Genomic DNA, 17,561 nt, shown 5'->3' with positions numbered 1-17,561 from the left:
TCCTGCTCTGTCCACATTCTCTCTACTACAGATTTTAAAGTTGCTCCAATTACACCTCTGGCTCCTCTGTTTTCAGTATTATCCCTGAGCTCCCACACCGCCAGTTGGCGCTCCGATGTGCCGTCTGCACAGTCAACACTTTCTGCCGTGTTATTGGGGTTCAGTAACGTCAGCTGTTCCCCTGCTGTGCGGACGGCAATTTCTCCTGCTCTGTCCACATTCTCACTACTACAGATTTTAAAGTTGCTCCAATTACACCGCTGGCTCCTCTGTTTTCAGTATTATCCCTGAGCTCCAACACCGCCAGTTGGCGCTCAGAAGTGCCGTCTGCACAGTCAACACTTGCTGCCGTGTTATTGGGGTTCAGTAACGTCAGCTGTTCCCCTGCTGTGCGGACGGCAATTTCTCCTGCTCTGTCCACATCCACTGTACTACTGATTTAAAAACCTCCTCCAAATACACCTCTGGCTCCTCTGTTTTCAGTATTATCCCTGAGCTCCAACACCGCCAGTTGGCGCTCGGAAGTGCCGTCTGCACAGTCAACACTTGCTGCCATGTTATTTGTGTTCAGTAACGTCAGCTGTTCCCCTGCTGTGCGGACGGCAATTTCTCCTGCTCTGTCCACATCCACTGTACTACTGATTTAAAACCTCCTCCAAATACACCTCTGGCTCCTCTGTTTTCAGTATTATCCCTGAGCTCCAACATCGCCAGTTGGCGCTCGGAAGTGCCGTCTGCACAGTCAACACTTGCTGCCATGTTATTGGGGTTCAGTAACGTCTGCTGTTTCCCTGTCCTTGCGGACGGCAATTTCTCCTGCTCTGTCCACATTCTCACTACTACAGATTTTAAAGTTGCTCCAATTACACCTCTGGCTCCTCTGTTTTCAGTATTATCCCTGAGCTCCAACACCGCCAGTTGGCGCTCGGAAGTGCCGTCTGCACAGTCAACACTTGCTGCCATGTTATTGGGGTTCAGTAACGTCAGCTGTTCCCCTGCTGTGCGGACGGCAATTTCTCCTGCTCTGTCCACATTCTCACTACTACAGATTTTAAAGTTGCTCCAATTACACCTCTGGCTCCTCTGTTTTCAGTATTATCCCTGAGCTCCAACACCGCTAGTTGTTGCTCGGAAGTGCCATTTGCACAGTCAACACTTGCTGGCGTGTTATTGGGGTTCAGTAACGTCAGCTGTTCCCCTGCTGTGTGTCCGGCAAATTCTCCTGCTTTGTCCACATCCACTGTACTACTGATTTAAAACTTGCTCCAATTACACCTCTGGCTCCTCTGTTTTTTAGTATTTACCCTGGGCTCCAATACCGCTAGTTGCTGCTCAGAAGTGCCGTCTGCACAGTCAACGCTTGCTCCAGTGTTATTGGGGTTCAGTAACGTCAGCTGATCCCCAGCTGTGTGTCCGGCAAATTCTCCTGCTTTGTCCACATCCACTGTACTACTGATTTAAAACCTCCTCCAAATACACTTCTGGCTCCTCTGTTTTTAGTATTTACCCTGGGCTCCAATACCGCTAGTTGCTGCTCAGAAGTGCCGTCTGCACAGTCAACGCTTGCTCCAGTGTTATTGGGGTTCAGTAACGTCAGCTGTTCCCCTGCTGTGTGTCCGGCAAAATTCTCCTGCTTTGTCCACATCCACTGTACTACTGATTTAAAACTTGCTCCAATTACACCTCTGGCTCCTCTGTTTTTATTATTTACCCTGGGCTCCAATACCGCTAGTTGCTGCTCTGAAATGCCGTCTGCACAGTCAACGCTTGCTCCAGTGTTATTGGGGTTCAATAACATCAGCTGTTCCCCTGCTGTGTGTCCGGCAAATTCTCCTGCTTTGTCCACATCCACTGTACTACTGATTTAAAACTTTCTCCAATTACACCTCTGGCTCCACTCTGTTTTTAGTATTTACCCTGGGTTCCAGCACCGCCAGCTGGTTCTCGGTAGTTCCATTTGCTCTTGTACCTTCTACTACCCATCCGGGTTCCAGTACCGTCAGCTGGTTCTCGGCAGTGCCTTTGGATTAGGTGCCTCCTTCTCGGTATCCAAGTTCCACCAACGTCTGCTGATCCTTGGTAGTGCTTTCTGGCACAGGTACCTCCTGCTTAGTAACCGAGTTCCAGTACCGTCAGCTGGTCTTCGGCAGTTCCATTGGCTCTTGTACCTTCTGCTACCCATCCGGGTTCCAGTACCGTCAGCTGGTCCTCGGTAGTTCCATTTGCTCTTGTACCTTCTACTACCCATCCGGGTTCCAGTACCGTCAGCTGGTTCTCGGCAGTGACTTTGGCACGGGTACTCCCTCCTGCCCAGCCTGGTTCCAGCACGCCAGCTGTTTCCGGGTAGTGTCAACGTCACTTTGCCTCCAATGCGTTGTCCTGTCGTGTTGCGGTCGGGTTAGCCTCCTTCTCGGTATCCAAGTTCCACCAACGTCTGCTGGTCCTTGGTAGTGCTTTCTGGCACAGGTACCTCCTGCTTAGTAACCGAGTTCCAGTACCGTCAGCTGGTCTTCGGCAGTTCCATTGGCTCTTGTACCTTCTACTACCCAACCGGGTTCCAGTACCGTCAGCTGGTTCTCGGCAGTGTCTTTGGCATGGGTACCCCTGCTGCCCAGCCTGGTTCCAGCACGCCAGCTGTTTCCGGGTAGTGTCAACGTCACTTTGCCTCCAATGCGTTGTCCTGTCGTGTTGCGGTCGGGTTAGCCAACTCTATGGTGCCTGCAGTTTAGGTGACTCCTATGTGGGCTGCGGGATCTGGCAATGAAGGCTGGTTCCATAGTGCCAATAGGACAAGCACCCCCTGTAGGACTGTGGGTTTTGGTAACTGCGGCCGGCTCGCGGCCTTGAACTTTTTTTTTATATGGGTACCTTCTGCTACCCATCTGGGTTCCAGTACCGTCAGCTGGTTCTTGGCAGTGCCTTTGGATTAGGTGCCTCCTTCTCGGTATCCAAGTTCCACCAACGTCTGCTGGTCCTTGGTAGTGCTTTCTGGCACAGGTACCTCCTGCTTAGTAACCGAGTTCCAGTACCGTCAGCTGGTCTTCGGCAGTTCCATTGGCTCTTGTACCTTCTGCTACCCATCCGGGTTCCAGTACCGTCAGCTGGTCCTCGGTAGTTCCTCAGCTTTCTTGTATCTTCTGCTACATTTCCAAGTTCAAGCTTTTTGAAATGGTTCTTGGTAATCACTCTGGATCTCCCTGACGAGGACCCTGAAGACCAACCCGAAGAAGACGAGGACCCGAAGACGACGACCCTGAAGACGAGGACCCTGAAGACCACCCCGAAGAAGACGAGGACCCTGAAGACCACACCGAAGAAGACGAGGACCCTGAAGACCACCCCGAAGAAGACAAGGACCCCGAAGACGAGGACCCAGAAGACCAACCCGAAAAAGATGAGGACCCCGAAGACGAGGACCCCCGAAGACGACGACCCTGAAGACCACCCCGAAGAAGACCAAGAAGATGACCCTGAAGAAGTTGACCAAGAGGATAAAGAAGAGAAGACAAGCACCAAGATACAGAAGAACAAGAGACAGAAAACCAAGAAGCAGAAATACAAGAAGCTGCAGAACAAAAAGCGGAAGAACATTAAGCATAAGACTAAAAATCAGAGCAAAAGATAATATCTAAATTATAAGCAGAAGATGACTAAGCAGTGTATGGGGGTGAGTCCGTTCCTCCTCGTGGTGCCCCTGGAAAAGACCTGCTGCTGCAGGCCAAGCTGAACGCGGACAAAATCCTGTTGTAAATCTTTTGTGACGGGCAGAACGAAAGGTGTAATGTCCAACCTTTTATAGATAACAACTACAGGAATGCCTGCCACAAATAAGAATATGATGAAGAAGAAGAATATGAAGAAGATGAAGAAGTAGAATATGAAGAATGTAAAAAAAAAGAATAATACGAAGAAGATGAAGATGAAGAAGGTGAAGAAGAAGTGGATGAAAAAGATGCTGAGGATGATGAAGGAGAAAGTGTGGGAGAAGTAAAAAAGAAGGTGAAGAGCATGGAAGTAGTGAAACATAAATATCTGACAAAATATAAAAATACTTAACATAGTCAATATTTCCGTAACTCAGAACGTCTTAAAAAAAAAATATTAATTCCTGCTATTCCATTTGATTGGGCTAAACCTCTATGCCTTTATTGTCTCCCCCACCTCCCCCAATACATTCTACATTATTCTTAGTTGTTTTCCTTCATGTAGAATTAAGCTACAAGGAAAGAAAGGGTTTATTTTCATTCCGATATTTCTGTCCCATTGACTTGCATTGGTTTCCGGTATCGGAATCGGTGATATCCGATACTTTTTCGCTATCGGTCCGATCCAATCCGATCCGATATTTCCCGATATCGGAAGGTATCGCTCAACACTAATTGTGACGCTTCTCAAGTTGGACTGGGAGCTGCCCAGTATCGTCATTAAGATGGAAAATTGAGAGTCATCGATTACTGTTCTAGAACATTGACAGACGCCGAGAAGAATTACCATCTACATTCCGGAAAATTGGAGTTCCTGGCACTGAAATGGGCTATCTGTGAACGATTTAGAGATTATCTCTACTACAGCAAATAGTTTGAGGTATACACTGACAACAACCCTTTGACCTATATCCTTACTACAGCCAAACTGAATGCAACGGGTCAGAGATGGGTCGCTGAACTAGCTGACTTCCATTTCAGCATCAAGTACAGGCCAGGAAAATGCAATGCGGATGATGACGGATTGTCAAGAATGCCACTGGAGCCTGAGGAGTTCATGCAAGAATGCTCGGAGGAAGTCAGTCTGGAAGCAATGGAGAGCACTACCCAAGCAGTTCAAGCTTATCACAAGGAAGACACACCATTGTGGTGTCCTTTGACAGTGGAAACCACCATAAAAGCGAGAGAACAAGATCACCCCCGGTCTATTCAACATCTACCAAAGCGGAAAATCCGTAGAGCACAACGGGAAGATCAGAAAATTGGTAGAATACTACTTTATGTGGACTGTAATGAATGCCGGCCGGTGGGTGCAGCTCTCTGGCGCCCCCTTACCTCTCAGGTGAGTCAAAGTACTGCACCTAGAGTAAGTGGTGCCAGGAAGCTGCTACCTGTGGGGGAAAACACGGTGGTGTGTTGTCCCTTACACGTCACCAATCCGTGACGCCACGATACAGGCACAACTCTCTGGCGCCCCCTTGCCTCTCAGGTCAGTCAAGGTACTGCACCTAGAGGGAGTGGTCACCGGAGAGGCCGTCCTGTAGCCCTCTGGGTAATTGAGGCCCTCTGCAGTGAGGGCGGTATATATATTCCCCTGACTGCGCCAGTAATATATATCCACACCTCCGACAGTCACTGCCAGCCTTCCTCAAATCCCCCAGATGGTATGCTGCCACCAGTTCTCGTTTGATACAAGCCCGGTCCGTTAATAGACTTGTATCGGGTCAGGAACCAACCCAGTAGCGTTTCAGCCAAGCGTTTCCGGACCAATGGATTCGTATATGCAGAGTAAAGGGTACAGCCCACGATTAATTTATGATTTAATCGATTATAAGAATACACTAGATTACAAGGCTATACAATTAACTATATAACGGTATTTTGGCCAGAATAAGAAATATAACAATTAGAAATACAAAACACAGGAATAACAACGATAAATCAGTTACCGTTCTTGTGGTGCAAGGGAGGATTTGCGATCCCACAGGTTTATGCTTAGTTGCAGTCGTTCCGGCCTCAGTAGCACATGGCAAAGGTGCTCCTCCCACTCAGAGACCTGGACCCGACGTTAGGAGTTGTTCACATCATCTTCTGGGTTAAACTGAGGGGGTTTCTGGCTGTCAGCTATATTAAAGTCCTGTCACGCCCACTCTTGGTGATGTCAGTTTACTAAGCCCCGCCCCCCTACCAATGCTCATTTTAGCTTCATTTTAGAAAAGTACCCATAACTTTCCCTGGGGTGATCTCATCGTATCACCAGAGGTCTCGTGATCCTCCTCTTGTGGAGAAGCCATTGACTCTAAACATGCCTCCCCTGGGACCTTGTATATGGTTCTTCTAACTATCCAGCTTTCCAGGCCACTCATGGATTTATAAGTCCCATGATGGTGTCCGCGGGCACCTTCCTCACATGATACATTTTATTTGGGTTCCCTAACTTGTATCGTGTGGTTAGGAATTAATAGTGTATTTTGTAGCTTTTGGTGGCCATTTTCCACAAAGAAAGCACATGGTTTTCAGGCTTGCACAAATGGTATGCTTCTGGTTTCAAGTGACATCCAGGTGCTAATTACCCCCCCTGGGGCCTAGCTGACTCTGTCCTGCTTGGACACAGCAAAAACTGGCCCATCTATTTACCATATCAAAGCAGTTTCTGGAGACTGATCTCCAGAGGTGGGGGCGAATTGCTCTGTTTGCCAGGGGCTGCAGAATGTGACATGTTAGAAGCTGTGTGACAATAGGGAATATCTCCAGGTATGACGTATCAGACCTAAGATGGCGGCTAACTTTCATGACATGGACCAAAATCGGTTTCCAAGTAAATGAGAGAGAGATAATGAGTCACCAGCAGTATCTGTTTTAATTAAAGAATGGACGAAGCTCTACCTCAGTGAAGACGGTACATTGTATAGTAAAGGAGGACAAAACTGGCAGTTGGTACTACCCAGAGTATTCCGTAGGTTGGTCTTCAAAGAACTCCATGAAAACATGGGACACCTGGGAGTGGAAAGGACAACTATCTTGATCCGTGAACGTTTCTTCTGGCTGTACATGCAAAGAGATATTGAGAGGTATGTGACCAGGGAGCGTGGGTGTCTGAAAGATAAACGTCCCAACACATCAACCTGGGCACCTATGGGCAATATCCAAACTACGTATCCGTTTGAGATGGTCTTAATAGACTTTCTACATCTCGAGACGTGCAAGGGTGGTTACGAATACATCTTGGTGGTGATGGACCATTTCACTCGATTTGCTCAAGCATATGCCACCACCAATAAATCAGGTCGAACAGCGGCAGAGAAGATCTTCAATGAATTTGCTTTGAGGTTTGGGTTCCCTATGAGGTTACACCATGACCAAGGAAGAGAATTTGAGAACCAGCTCTTTGCCAAGCTAGGAAAGTACTGTAGAATTCAGAGATCCCACACAACGCCCTATCACCCAGAGGGTAATGGAAAAGTGGAACATTTTAACCTGACATTGTCGATGTTGCGCACTATAACAGCTAATGAGAAGAAAGACTGGAAGAGCTCTCTGTCAAAAGTGGTACATGCCTATAACTGTACAAAGAGTGATGCAATGGGTTACTCACCCTTTTTCCTATTGTATGGACGATCGCCAAGACTGTCAATCAACATCATGTTCGATACTCCAGTATCAGAGACTTACAGAACGTATGCTGAGTACGTACTGAAATGGAAGGAACGGATGGCAGAGGTACACAACATAGTGTCCAAAGTGGTTACGCAAGGACAGAGCAAGAGTAAGGAGTACTATGATCGAAAATGTTATGGAGCAGAATTGGCACCGGGAAGCTTGGTGCTAGTCAAGAACGTACGTGAGAAAGGCAGTCCAGGAAAACTTCGCTCGTACTGGGAAGACAAGGTGTATGTGGTCATAAGGGGGAAAGCTAATGACAGCCCAGTGTATGAAATCCGATTGTAAATGGGAGACAAGAAAACCAGAATAGTTCATCGGAATTTACTACTACCCTGTGATTATCTCCCTCCACAACAAGACTTCCCAGAAGTAAACAGGCATTGTCCGAGATCGACTAAGGGACCACCACAGACTGAAGCTCTGGAGGTGGATAGTGACCTTGAAAGTTCCGATGGAGAAGAACACACCGTTGTATTTCTTGGACCAGCAAAGAAAGGGATGTACCATCCTCAGGAGAGTGAACTAAGTCCTAAGGCTGCAGAGTTCGTACCAAGGAGTACAGATGAAGTCCAATTCAGATTTGATGATTGAACAGTGGCCCCTGAAGAGACCGATCGACACTCAGGAGGAGCGGAATTACCAGACCGTGCAGAAACAGGTGACTCAGGAGAAGTACATGAACTTACAGAGGCAGCTCCAAGAGCATTTGAGGAAGCACGGGAAATGAGTGCGGCGGAAGAAACTCCTGTGACTGAAGAACCAGTGGTATCTGAGGAACAACCCACCAGGAGGATGTCGACTTGAGAAGTGAGGAGGCCCGTGATGCTGACATATGAGACACTTGGTGAACCGAGTCAAGTGCCAAGGGCTATCGACTGGAAACCGGTATCTCTGCCTGCGGACCAGGTAAGCCCACTTGAGTGGTATTCACCACCGAGAGGCAGTATGGAAGATGTTGCTTACTGGAAAGAATTGCTTTCATGCTTGGATTTTTTCTTAAAAGACTTTGTAGAAACAAAGAACTGTTAAAGCATAGATAGAGAGAGCTGGTTGAAGACGTACGAAAAGCTCCAGCTGAAGAGCTGTTGATTGTTTTAATTGTGTTGTTTATTTCTTATAGGCGTCCTACAAGAAAAAGGTCGTAAGAATAGGTTGTTATCAATGTTTATGAGCGTCATACCAATTTGTCAATGCCAATTTGTATATAAAGCTATCCAGCTTTGACCACTGTCAGATTGACCAATTAAGATGAATGTCGAGGACGAAGAGTGTGACATGCAGAAGTAGTGCTGTTGCAGAGTGTGACATGCAGAAGTAGTGCTGTTGCTTTAAAAGCATTCAGCAACTATTAGCAGTGACACAAGCACATGAGACAGGAAGTGTTGTTCTCCAGAAGCATCCAGTAACTAGAGGGGTTAACACAGTCACAGGAGAAGGGGAGTGTTTTAGCAGAGCCCCAGGGGGATTGTGGGGAAGTTGTTTACTGTCTGGCTGGAGCTGAAGAGAAAGGTGGTGTGTGTGTGTTCTGCATCTGACAGAAGCGCCCCTGCAAGTGAAAAGGATTCAAGTCAGGAGTGAAGCTAAGCACAGGTCAGGTAGATTTCCTGAGCTAGCAGTGCAGAGTATTGTCAAGCAGAAAGATAATGACTGGAAGAAATGGTGTTACAGGGATCATCTCCCTCAGCAACCCCCCCCCCCATCTCAATGTGCTGTAAAGAATGCTGTGTTCATTAATGTGTCTTTGCATTAGAACTGTGCTGTCCTGTACTACTGGGAAGACTGTGAACTGCTGTGCTGCTAAGGAAACTGTACTGTTTGTCACTTGAGCTTGTTGCTCATAAGACCTAACTTGCACTGTCTGTGCGGCTTCTTATTAAATGCTACTGTTCTATCGTTTATGAGGACTCTTGTCAAGTGTGTCTGGTCAGCAAGTGAAGCAACCTACATGTCTGTGCCTGAGGGTCAATACCCCTGTGTGCCTGAGAGAAGCTGCAGCATATGGTCTATGGTCGTCCTGAGTAACGGTTCCCCCAGGATTCCAAAGAATTCATGTAACCTGTCTCGCCCCTATCTGAACCTAGCGGCGTGCGTGTAAAATAACTAATACATAAACATACTTCTAACATCACTGCACTAAACACATAGACAATAACTCACCAACTATGCTTAGGACAGGCTGTTTTGCAAGGAGCATAAGACAGAAAACGAGTGGTGTGGTTTCTCTCTTGGAGAATGCAGGAAATGGCTGCTGGTATTTTTCCACAGTGTCATAACAAGACCAGAATGCACCAGGAAAAACAATCCCACAATACATTGCAAACTGAAAATAAAATGTATACATAAAAATCGTCAGCAGATGGTGCTGTTACTAAACAATACAGAGTTCAATACATAAGAACTTGTAATAAACATGACTTAAGTTTCCTGACAGCAGATTGACTGTCAGGACAGGACACCTCTAGTCTTCGTTTCAGGTGCACTAAAGCTTCGTTGTCACATTGATTTGGGCATGGAACCAGTAGTGCAGCCATTTCTCCAGAGTGCCCCAGTAGCCGTCCCAACACAACAATTGTTGCTGGTGTTACTGTAAGCAGCCTGCGTGGCCTAAACCTGCCCCCGTGGCTGCAGCGTCTCCGAACCTGTCTCCTATCAGGGACGTCATTGGTTGGTGATTACACAGGAGCTGCCAGCAGAGGATCCTGATGATTTGACCAAGTGCATTCAGTGTGACATTAATAACCTCAGTGATAGAAGCCGAGGCTTAAAGTGCCGAGATTCCTGCACGGGGCTAAGACTCAAGATTCAAGAAATTTACTTTGCATATCATTAACATGTCTATTAATCTTTTGATTTCCATAATTACCCAACTTTTCCTTCTTGGAGTTGAAATTTAGCTATTTCAGTGTTGAACAGTGCAAACAGTGCATATATATATACACATGTATGTATATATTACTGTATATGTATATACAACCCCTGGCAAAAATTATGGAATCACCGGGCTCAGAGGATGTTCATTCAGTTGTTTAATGTTGTTGGAAAAAAGCAGATCACAGACATGGCACAAAACTAACGTAATTTCAAATGGCAACTTTATGGCTTTAAGAAACACTAAAAGAAATCAAGGAAAAAAATGTGGTACTCAGTAAGGGTAATTTTTTTCAGACTAAGCAGAGGGAAAAAAATTATGGAATCACTCAATTCTGAGGAAAAAATTATGGAATCACCCTGTAAATTTTCATTTCCAAAACTAACACCTGCATCAAATTAGATCTGCTTGTTAGTCTGCATCTAAAAAGGAGTGATCACACCTTGGAGAGCTGTTGCACCAAGTGGACTGACATGAATCATGGCTCCAACACGAGAGATGACAATTGAAACAAAGGAGAGGATTATCAAACTCTTAAAAGAAGGTAAATCATCACGCAATGTTGCAAAAGATGTTGGTTGTTCACAGTCAGCTGTGTCTAAAATATGGACCAAATACAAACAACATGGGAAGGTTGTTAAAGGCAAACATACTGGTAGACCAAGGAAGACATCAAAGCGTCAAGACCGGAAACTTAAAGCAATATGTCTCCAAAACAGGAAACGCACAACAAAACAAATGAGGAACAAATGGGAGGAAACTGGAGTCAATGTCTGTGACCGAACTGTAAGAAACCGCCTAAAGGAAATGGGATTTACATACAGAAAAGCTAAACATAAGCCATCATTAACACCTAAACATCAAAAAACAAGGTTACAATGGGCTAAGGAAAAGCAATCGTGGACTGTGGATGACTGGATGAAAGTCATATTCAGTGATGAATCGTGAATCTGCATTGGGCAAGGTGATGATGCTAGAACTTTTGTTTGGTGCCGTTCCAATGAGATGTATAAAGATGACGGCATGAAGAGAACATGCAAATTTCCACAGCCATTGATGATATGGGGCTGCATGTCAGGTAAAGGCACTGGGGAGATGGCTGTCATTACATCTTCAATAAATGCCCAAGGTTACATTGATATTTTGGACAGTTTTCTTATCCCATCAATTGAAAGGATGTTTTTCATGATTCCATAATTGTTTCCTCAGAATTGAATGATTCCATAATTTTTCCCTCTGCATTGGTCTGAAAAAAAATTACCCTTACTGAGTACCACATTTTTAATCTTGATTTCTTTTAGTGTTTCTTAAAGCCATAAAGTTGCCATTTTCAACAACATTAAACAACTGAATGAACATCCTCCGAGCCCGTTGATTCCATAATTTTTGCCAGGGGTTGTATATGACTGCAGCAGTGACGTGGCTTGAACACCACTTCATCAGATGTTTCTCAGACACGCTGTTCCGCTCACCTCACTGCTGCAGCCAATCACAGCCTGATGACAAGAGTAGACATCTGAATCACGATTTTATGTTCAATTTGTTTTTTTGCAGAAAGTGAAAACTGAACCTACGACAACAGAAGAGAAGGAAACATGTGTGTCCTACAAATGGGAAAACAATGCCAAGGAGCGCGACGCTACAGGTTTTAACACACCTATTATTGACTTTGTAAAAAAAACTCTTAAAACAAAATGTTCGAAAACCAAAAAGTCGGGTTACCTCTTTATCTATGCTCAGAAACTTAACGCAATTGTCAACCCTTGGGTACCTTGTGGAGCCTTGGAGAAAGAAGAGCTACTGGAGTTAAAGATCAAGAAAATAAAAGGTGCTGATGAGATTATAGGCTCGGAGACTTCTAAATACCCCACATTTCATAATGGTACATTTTTTAAAGTGAAACATCAAGGGAAGACATATGGGGGGCAAACAAAGAGAATTATCCATGATAAACTGTACTACTGTGACCACAATCCCATGGCTGTTTTTGGCTTCCGGGATCAGACAATCCATCAGGCTCTTCAAAATGATAAAAGGTTTACAATAAATGGTCAGTTCAGCCTTGAAGATTCACATTGCACCAGACATAGCAGTGATGTATTATTGTCTGACCTTACAACTGACATATTCACCATTGTCATGCCCAGACGTGATACATCTAGTGAGCCTAATAAGACATTGCCTAACAAAACCTTGGCAAAGAAAGATGTACAAAATAAGGAGGAGGGCAGCACATCAACCTTACCTGGCACGTCAGACCCTCGGTCTGAGCCCTGTGTGGACCCCACTGATCAACCTGTCTCTTCACGTCTCAGCTTCAAATTTTCAAATGATTTTCAAAAACTTGCTTCAACCATTGGGAAGCCGGCGCTGCAGTCTCAAATTGTAAATGACTACAGGAAAGATGTTCTGTACAAGGATCCAATGTCGGCGACAACCTTCCGACTGCTTCATCAGCATTTAGACAGTGTTGCATTACTCACATATGACACTGATGGTAGGAGAGAATCAGGCACCCTATTCCTCCTTACTGAGACCCTGGGTCTCACCTGTTACCATGTGGTGAAATTACTCATTAAGTCGCAAACTGCTAAAAATGTTCAAGTTATATTCAATTATGAAAGTGAAGAGAATCGGAATCTATACTATGGCAAATACAAGGAGGTTCTGTGGTCTGATGAGAAGCTTGACTGCGCTATTCTGCGTATTGAAATGTCCCCATCTCCTCCAGGCTTGTTAGGACACTTAGCTCCTCCACCACAGGAGGGCGCTGTCTGTATCATTGGTCACCCCAATGGCAAGCACAAAAAAATCGATCCGAACTGTTCAGTGATCGCCTTTTCTCATCGAGCTGAATCGATTATGGACACATTGTTGTCTGACCGATCCTACGTTCATGTACTGACACAACTCAACTTTACACGTATGTCTGACCAGACCTTGACGACCTACGATTCCTGCTTGTACGGGGGAGCTTCAGGCGCTCCAGTGTTCAATCATCATGGAGAGCTTGTAGCAGTGCACACGGGGGGGTATCTTGCTGAGACTTCTCTAAAAAAGAAGAGTGTGATAGAGTATGGAAGGAGTGCTGTGGACATCATTATCCACGGGGCAGTTAACGTACCAGAAATTTCTGATACTTTCAGAGAACTTGTTGAGAAAAAAGAAAATTTGTTAAAGTATCTGCAACCTGGAGGCCAACCAGTAAAGATGCAGCCGGTCATCAGACAGTTTATAGAGCTGTGGGATGAAAGTGACAAACACATGCAGCAGAATCCTGGAGGCCACCCAGTAAAGATGCATCCGGTCATCAGACAGCTGAAAAAGCTATGGGAAGAGAGGGTCAAGAAAAATGAGCAGAATCCCGGAGGGCACCCAGAAAACATACAGCCGGTCGTCACACAGCCCATGGAGCCGGGAGAAGAAAGTTACAACCAATTGGAGCAGGATCCCGGAGGGCACCCAGAAAACATGCAGCCGGTCGTCACACAACCCATAGAGCCGGGAGAAGAAAGTTACAACCAATTGGTGCAGAATCCTGGACTCAATGTCGGTGATATAGCTGACTCACCAATGGAAATCTCATGAATTAAGCATATACAGGACACATTAAGCCGACCTTCCAATAAGTATAACCTGCTAACTTGGCCTTGTTCTCACTTGCAAAGCTGCTACTTTTTTCCCCGTTGTGTTTTTTTCATGTTGGTGCCTGCACCAAAACACACAATAGCAATCTGCTCCGAATATTGCGTTTTTGCTGCCATTTCTTGATGCATTCCCCCCTCCTTTTTATGCATCTTTTGAAAGATAACTCCGCCTCCAGAGATTATTATACATGAAGGAGGAGTTACCAGTGTGATGTGTGATGGTTACCAATGTGAGACAAGTAACTAATACAGGACAGGAGAACTGAAATTTATCTTCTCGCCAACACATTTTTTGCTTTTCTCTCAACTCTGCTGTATTGCAACAATATCACAGCCCTGTCTGCCTGAGAGGTAGCAGCAGATGTGTCAGGTATAATCACACACAACTCTGCAGTAAGATCAGGAGAGCAGAGAGCGCCATCACACTGGTAATACTGGTATCATCATATGTCACACTGGTAACGCTGGTAACCATTAAACATCACACTGGTAACCATTACACAATCTTTACATTATTTTGCAGTATGTGGTATCAGCAATCCAATGATTGCAGGTTCAAATCCTCAAAAAGGATTAAGAAAATAGAATTAAAAAAGTTTTAAATATATATGTAAAAATTTGGTCTAACAAAATATAAAATTAATTAAAACATATGTTAAATTGCGTAAAGAGAAAAAAAAAAAATGAAATACCAGCATTGCATTTTTTCAAGCACCACACTTCTCTAAAAAAGAATACAAAGCGATCAAAATGACATATGTACCCAAAAATGGTGTCACTAGATATGTCAGCTTTCCAGGTAAAAAAACAAGTCCTAACACAGCTCCATCGGTGGAAACAAAAAAGGAATATGGGTTTTGGAAATTGGCAACAGAATTTTACAAACTTCTTATTTTTTTCACTATGTAAATAATAAAAAAAAAGTTCCATACATGTTTGGTATCGCTGTAATCAGGTTGACGTGGAGAATTACGTTCCCTGATCATTGTACCATACAAAGAACATTGTAAAATCAAAACTTAAAGGGAATCTGTCACCACCTTTGACCTATATAAACTATTAATATGGGCATACAGGTCATACACTGCTGAGGACGGTGATCCCTGTATGTCTGATATCAGATGCCTTGTTGTGGGCTACACAGAAATACCGAGATGGCAGTCATAGTTGCCTTCAGCAAGTGTGCGCTTATATGAATTACTATAGGAATTATACACGTGATTTTGTAATAAGTTAGTTGCGAATATAACTGATGTTAATAGTGATGTATGATTGTCCGTATACCCATATGTGTATTTCACACACTGTTTTGTATCACATTTTATATTACACTTATATGTTATAGTGGTTCTGCAATTCTTATATGTGGTGCATTAATATGAGCACCATCTGAAAGCTGAGATCTCAGGGGCCACAAGTGCCCGCTATCATAGCATTACTTCATATACATGGAGTCCTATGTATACAATATGTCCACGGAGACGAGAAAAGGGATGTAAAGGGATTTTCTGATCTCTCCATAAATCTCTACAGTCACTCATTGTGATTGCAGGCAGCCGAGTCCTGCCAGTGTGCAATATGCACAATTTCCATATTCTGCTCTGTTTGCTGAATGATCGGTCGTCCCGTGACTGATCAAACGTGATTTGCATATTTACGGTCACTTTCTCATAAGATTCTCATCTGCTTCTTTCAATAGAAACTTGAGAAAGGAAAACTTGCAAGTCAGCGTCTGATCGTTCAAGCTGACAAAAGAGTGAAATCCTTAGGCTGCGTGCCCACTATGCGTTTTTGCGGCGGAATTTCCGCAGCAAAAACGCTTAAAAAACGCTTGGTAATCCGCGCCCCATGGTCCCCAATGATAATCTGCTGTGCTGTGCACATGCTGTGGAAATTTCCTCTGCGGATTATCATTGCGGAAAAATCCGCAGCATGTCCATTAATTTTGCGGAAGCGCTGCGTAATCGCCGCCATTGACTTGCATTGAATTGCTTAATATCCGCATGACTACATGTGCACACGCGGATATTAAGCAATTCTATGTGCGGATGGTACCCGGGTGTGGAGGACAGGAGACTCTCATCCAGACCCAGGTACCATAGAACCTGTAAAAAAATGAATAAAATAAAAAATAAACATTATACTCACCTTCTGATGTCCTCCTGGTGTTTTCTCCGCTGCGTCCGGTCTCTTGTACAGCTCGCGGTGGTGTGAAAGGACCTTCCATGACGTCATGACCACCATGTATGTGGCCCCCACAGACACCTACACCATGAATGAGGCCCCCCACCACCATGTATGAGACCCCCTCAGCTGCCTACACTATGTATGAGGCTCCCACACTCTCATACACCATGTATGTGGCCCCCACAGACACCTACACCATGTGTGACGCCCCTACACCCTCATACACCATGCATGAGGCTCCCACACTCTCATACACCATGTATGTGGCCCCCACAGACACCTACACCATATATGAGGCCCCCACCACCATGTATGACGCCCCCACACCCTCATACACCATGTATGTGGCCCCCACAGACACCTACACCATGTATGAGGCCCCCACCACCATGTATGAGACCCCCTTGCCTGCCTACACCATGTATGAGGCCCCCACAGCTGCCTACACTATGTGTGATGCCCCCACACCCTCATACACCATGTATGAGGCTCCCACACTCTCATACACCATGTATGTGGCCCCCACAGACACCTACACCATGTATGAGGCCCCCACCACCATGTATGAGGCCCCCCACAGCTGCACATACCATATATGATGGACCCCACAGTTCCCCATGCATGCTGCACTGAGATGCACAGGGTGATGGCCGATGGCTCCCTATTTCATGATTGGATCAGAATGCCTGGCGTAAGGGGGTAGGGAACGGTGGTGCCACTTGGCATCAGTCCTCCCCAGGTCAGTGGCCCAATAGCTTCTGCGTAGTCTGCTGCACGGGCATTACGCCCCTGTTCACAGGGCTTACAAAATCTTTTGAGCAAGTGTCTTTAGGCAGTGTTTTGAAGCTGGCCAGGTTCACTGGCGCACTGTTACCTCTAATCACAGCTAGCCTGAGCGCGGTGCTTATAAGCTGCATATCAGCGGTGGTCGGTTCCCTAGGCAACGAGCTGTTAACAAAAGGAATGTCAATAAACAGTAAATTGCAAAATTGCTCGTTTTTACATGCACTGTCCGAAAATATCCATGTATGAAGATGGGATTAACCCTTTAAACTCCATTTACTAGAATCCCGAAAGCTCCTTTTACATAATTAGCAGAACTTCTTTAAATAAAACCTGTATATGTGATATCCGACTGGCCTGGTGTGAATGGCTCTGCTCTACACAACGGAGATGTCTCTTGTTATAATCGGTGACTGTTTATTTTCTGATTGTATTTCTGATATTCTTATGCTACAATAAAAAATTCCATTTGCTTCCTTTACCTTCCCTGAGACATTGTATCTTCTCTTAAAACTCAATTAAAGATTTTTTACAATTTTTATTGAGGCATGGGGTAAAGTTAGGTAAATTTGATACAGATTCGCTTTAGGAAGGAACCTAGGTTTTAACCATTCAATTGTATGTCCTAAATGGTCCAAAACAAGACCATTGCTTAAATAAGCATCAAAGAGCAGACAGTGACATCAAGAATCCGCCCCATACACTGTA

The 17,561-nt window shown here is 45.0% G+C and overlaps 1 protein-coding gene and 1 long non-coding RNA gene across 3 annotated transcripts in view; one reads left to right on the top strand and one right to left on the bottom strand.

The window, feature by feature from the left end:
* The window catches only part of LOC141164867 (uncharacterized), a 56,025-nt gene extending 46,384 nt beyond the window's left edge, over positions 1 to 9,641 (bottom strand). Inside the window, exons 1-2 of the long non-coding RNA XR_012250954.1 lie at positions 9,525 to 9,641; positions 5,654 to 5,805 (exon numbers count right to left, since the gene is read on the bottom strand). This is a non-coding gene — a long non-coding RNA (uncharacterized lncRNA). The remainder of the gene's footprint in view (positions 1 to 5,653; positions 5,806 to 9,524) is intronic.
* Positions 1 to 17,334, top strand: part of LOC141164866 (uncharacterized) — an 82,226-nt gene extending 64,892 nt beyond the window's left edge. For both annotated transcript variants that reach the window (XM_073650513.1, XM_073650512.1), the window contains one exon: positions 11,791 to 17,334. In XM_073650513.1, coding sequence (XP_073506614.1) covers positions 11,791 to 13,824 — 2,034 coding nt within the window. In that variant the 3' untranslated portion in view covers positions 13,825 to 17,334. The remainder of the gene's footprint in view (positions 1 to 11,790) is intronic.
* Positions 17,335 to 17,561: the final 227 nt, after the last annotated feature.

The sequence above is a fragment of the Phyllobates terribilis genome, unplaced genomic scaffold (genome assembly GCF_046119375.1).
Source record: "Phyllobates terribilis strain yellow unplaced genomic scaffold, ASM4611937v1 Scaffold_10__3_contigs__length_209671492, whole genome shotgun sequence".
Taxonomy (NCBI): Eukaryota; Metazoa; Chordata; class Amphibia; order Anura; family Dendrobatidae; genus Phyllobates; species Phyllobates terribilis.
This window is presented reverse-complemented; position numbering and strand designations above follow the sequence as displayed.